The sequence below is a fragment of the Stegastes partitus genome, unplaced genomic scaffold (genome assembly GCF_000690725.1).
Source record: "Stegastes partitus isolate 25-593 unplaced genomic scaffold, Stegastes_partitus-1.0.2 Scaffold340, whole genome shotgun sequence".
Lineage (NCBI taxonomy): Eukaryota > Metazoa > Chordata > Actinopteri > Pomacentridae > Stegastes > Stegastes partitus.
Genome location: NW_007578071.1, coordinates 174,387 through 176,730, shown reverse-complemented (window position 1 = coordinate 176,730; position 2,344 = coordinate 174,387). Strand labels below are relative to the sequence as shown.

Genomic DNA, 2,344 nt, shown 5'->3' with positions numbered 1-2,344 from the left:
TATATTCATTATATTTTCAAATCAGCTTCAAACAAATAGAATTCTTATTTTTTTTCTACAGTAATTCTTTTTCAAAAAGAAAACAGCATTTGGACATCGTCTTGGTGAAAACAGCGCTGGAGGCTGAAGCCCTGATTGGCTATGCAGTGACATAGCGATCATATGTGAAAGCCTCTCTGGAGTCACATAGTACGTACACTGTGCTGCTGCTGTGAACAGACATGGACCCTCAGAGCTCTGGTAACTCAGCTAACATGCTTCATGACTCCCTCATGATGTTCTTTCCATATTGTTTCAGCACCTGCAGAGCGACTGGCAGCTCTCAGCACTGGCTCGTCTTATCTGTGTTTCCTTATGAAGAACGATGTAGTGATGGAAAGGAAAAGGACAGTCACAGCAGCAGGCAGCGTGCTGACCCTCAGGTTCAGAGGGTAGCGCTCGGAGCTCTGACCTCCCAGATGGAGCACAGGGAGAATCATCAGCCCAGCTTGGACCTGTACACAAGTGTGAAGGTGCTGCAGCATGCTAATGGTGTTCCTCCACACAGACATCACACAGCACAGCACTGATAGCACAGAAAAGATATGACCAGCATTATCACCACAGAGGAATAAATAAATCTTCTTTCTGGTGATTACAACTTAGCTCAGGTCCAAACAGACACCAGGATAAACAGAGCTGCTCATTCTCGGTTCCTTGGACTCCACGAGGACGATTCCAATGTGCACATTCTCAACATAACTAACAAATGATTGCAGTATAGATTAGATTTAAGACTCCACCCAAAGCCAGCATTGATCCCATACAGGCAGAGCCGCACTGCCAAGGCTGTGCCCATTGATCAGCCCCTGCTGGTGGGGGGGTTACAGCATCCCAGTGAAACCAGTACATTGATCCAACCAAACACAGAGATTAGACAGGAGAGAAAGAGAACATTGATCTCCAGCTGCACCCAAAGGGCACTTCTGTCCCAATGGGTCGAAGGAGCTCCATCCCCCTTCTCCTGCTGCCATCACTCCTCCTCTTTCTCCCTCTCCTTCACTCTGCTCGCTGGACCATGCATCAGTATTGTGTCCTTCTGACCATGTGCTGCTCTCTCACAGTGAATGAGCCTCGGCTGGTGAAAGGCACCACCCAAAACAGCAGCAGCAGGGAGCCTGGTATTGTACTGCACAGCTGCCTCCACTGTAGACCTCTTGTTCTCACAGCACCCTGCTTTAACATCACATATTCGCCTCGAGGCTGCTTGTTCGCAAACACCTGCATCAGCACTAAAACACGACGAGTGTTTGTGCGGGCTCCTTTGCAGCATGCTTCTGTTTCCCCCAATCAGAAACGAGCCACATGCAACTGTAGTGCACACACCATTTCTCATCAATTGCACACATGTCAAAGCAGGATAAATGAGTCCAATAGCACAGCCGAGGAGTCCCAGCTGCCTCAGCTCAGACGACCGGGGGAAGACGGGCAGCGCTGCCCACACCTCCAGCCCCCAGCTGGGGCCACAGAGACGTCCACTTCAGGGACTGCAGTAAACATGTTAACACACTATCCTGTAGCAAGATGGCTCCAGTGCATCAGCCTCTGCCACATGCTGGAAAAAGGGCCAAGAAAGAAAGTTTTGCTTTTAATAAAGGTTCCCTTCATTTGCAAGATGACTTGATGGAATCATGAAAAGTGACTGATACAATACATGCAAATCACTGTTCAAACAAAAAGGACAGTTTGAGCAAGTTAACCAGCTTTCCGTCTCCCTGTTCGGAACATAAACATGAACATATTAATATTTCATCCAGAGTGCAGGCGTAGTATTGGATGGGACATCCAGCAACTCAGCATCCCAGGACCAAGAGGATGGACCATACCTGTTTGCCAGATGTACAGGGGTTTAGTTTCCACTGCGGTTTGTGCATCCAGTTCCCAGATGGAGAAAAAGAGCAGCGCTATCCTCCAAAGAGAGGAGACCGGGGCCCCTTTCAAGACCCCCAGCGTCCCCACAGCTCTGCTGGCCAGCCCCATGGCCACCGCACGCTAAACACTGTAGATCCCAATGCAGTGAAGAGGAAATACAAGCCCGGCCACGAGGTACAGAGCTGGACCCAAGTGTGCTTTCTGCCTCTGCTTTGTCCGCACCAGTGCGTCCAAGAAGTAATCCGAGCGAACAAGGCTGAGGTCTCCTCAGACTGTCCTCTTCCTCCCTGCGTCGCTCCCCGGCTTCTTAACGAGAAGGAGCTCGGCAGTAATAAAACAGGGAACAATAGATCCTAAGCCCAGCCTGCTATTGCTGCTGCTGTACGCCGGCTTGATGCAGCACCTCCCTCCTCCCTCCTCCCTCCCTCCTCCC

At 50.1% G+C, this 2,344-nt stretch overlaps 1 protein-coding gene across 1 annotated transcript in view; it reads right to left on the bottom strand.

Moving 5' to 3' along the window:
* The window catches only part of thsd7aa (thrombospondin, type I, domain containing 7Aa), a 149,222-nt gene extending 147,203 nt beyond the window's left edge, over positions 1 to 2,019 (bottom strand). Inside the window, exon 1 of the mRNA XM_008284040.1 lies at positions 1,866 to 2,019. Within this exon, the coding sequence (XP_008282262.1) occupies positions 1,866 to 2,019 (154 nt within the window). The remainder of the gene's footprint in view (positions 1 to 1,865) is intronic.
* Between the last annotated feature and the right edge of the window lie 325 nt (positions 2,020 to 2,344).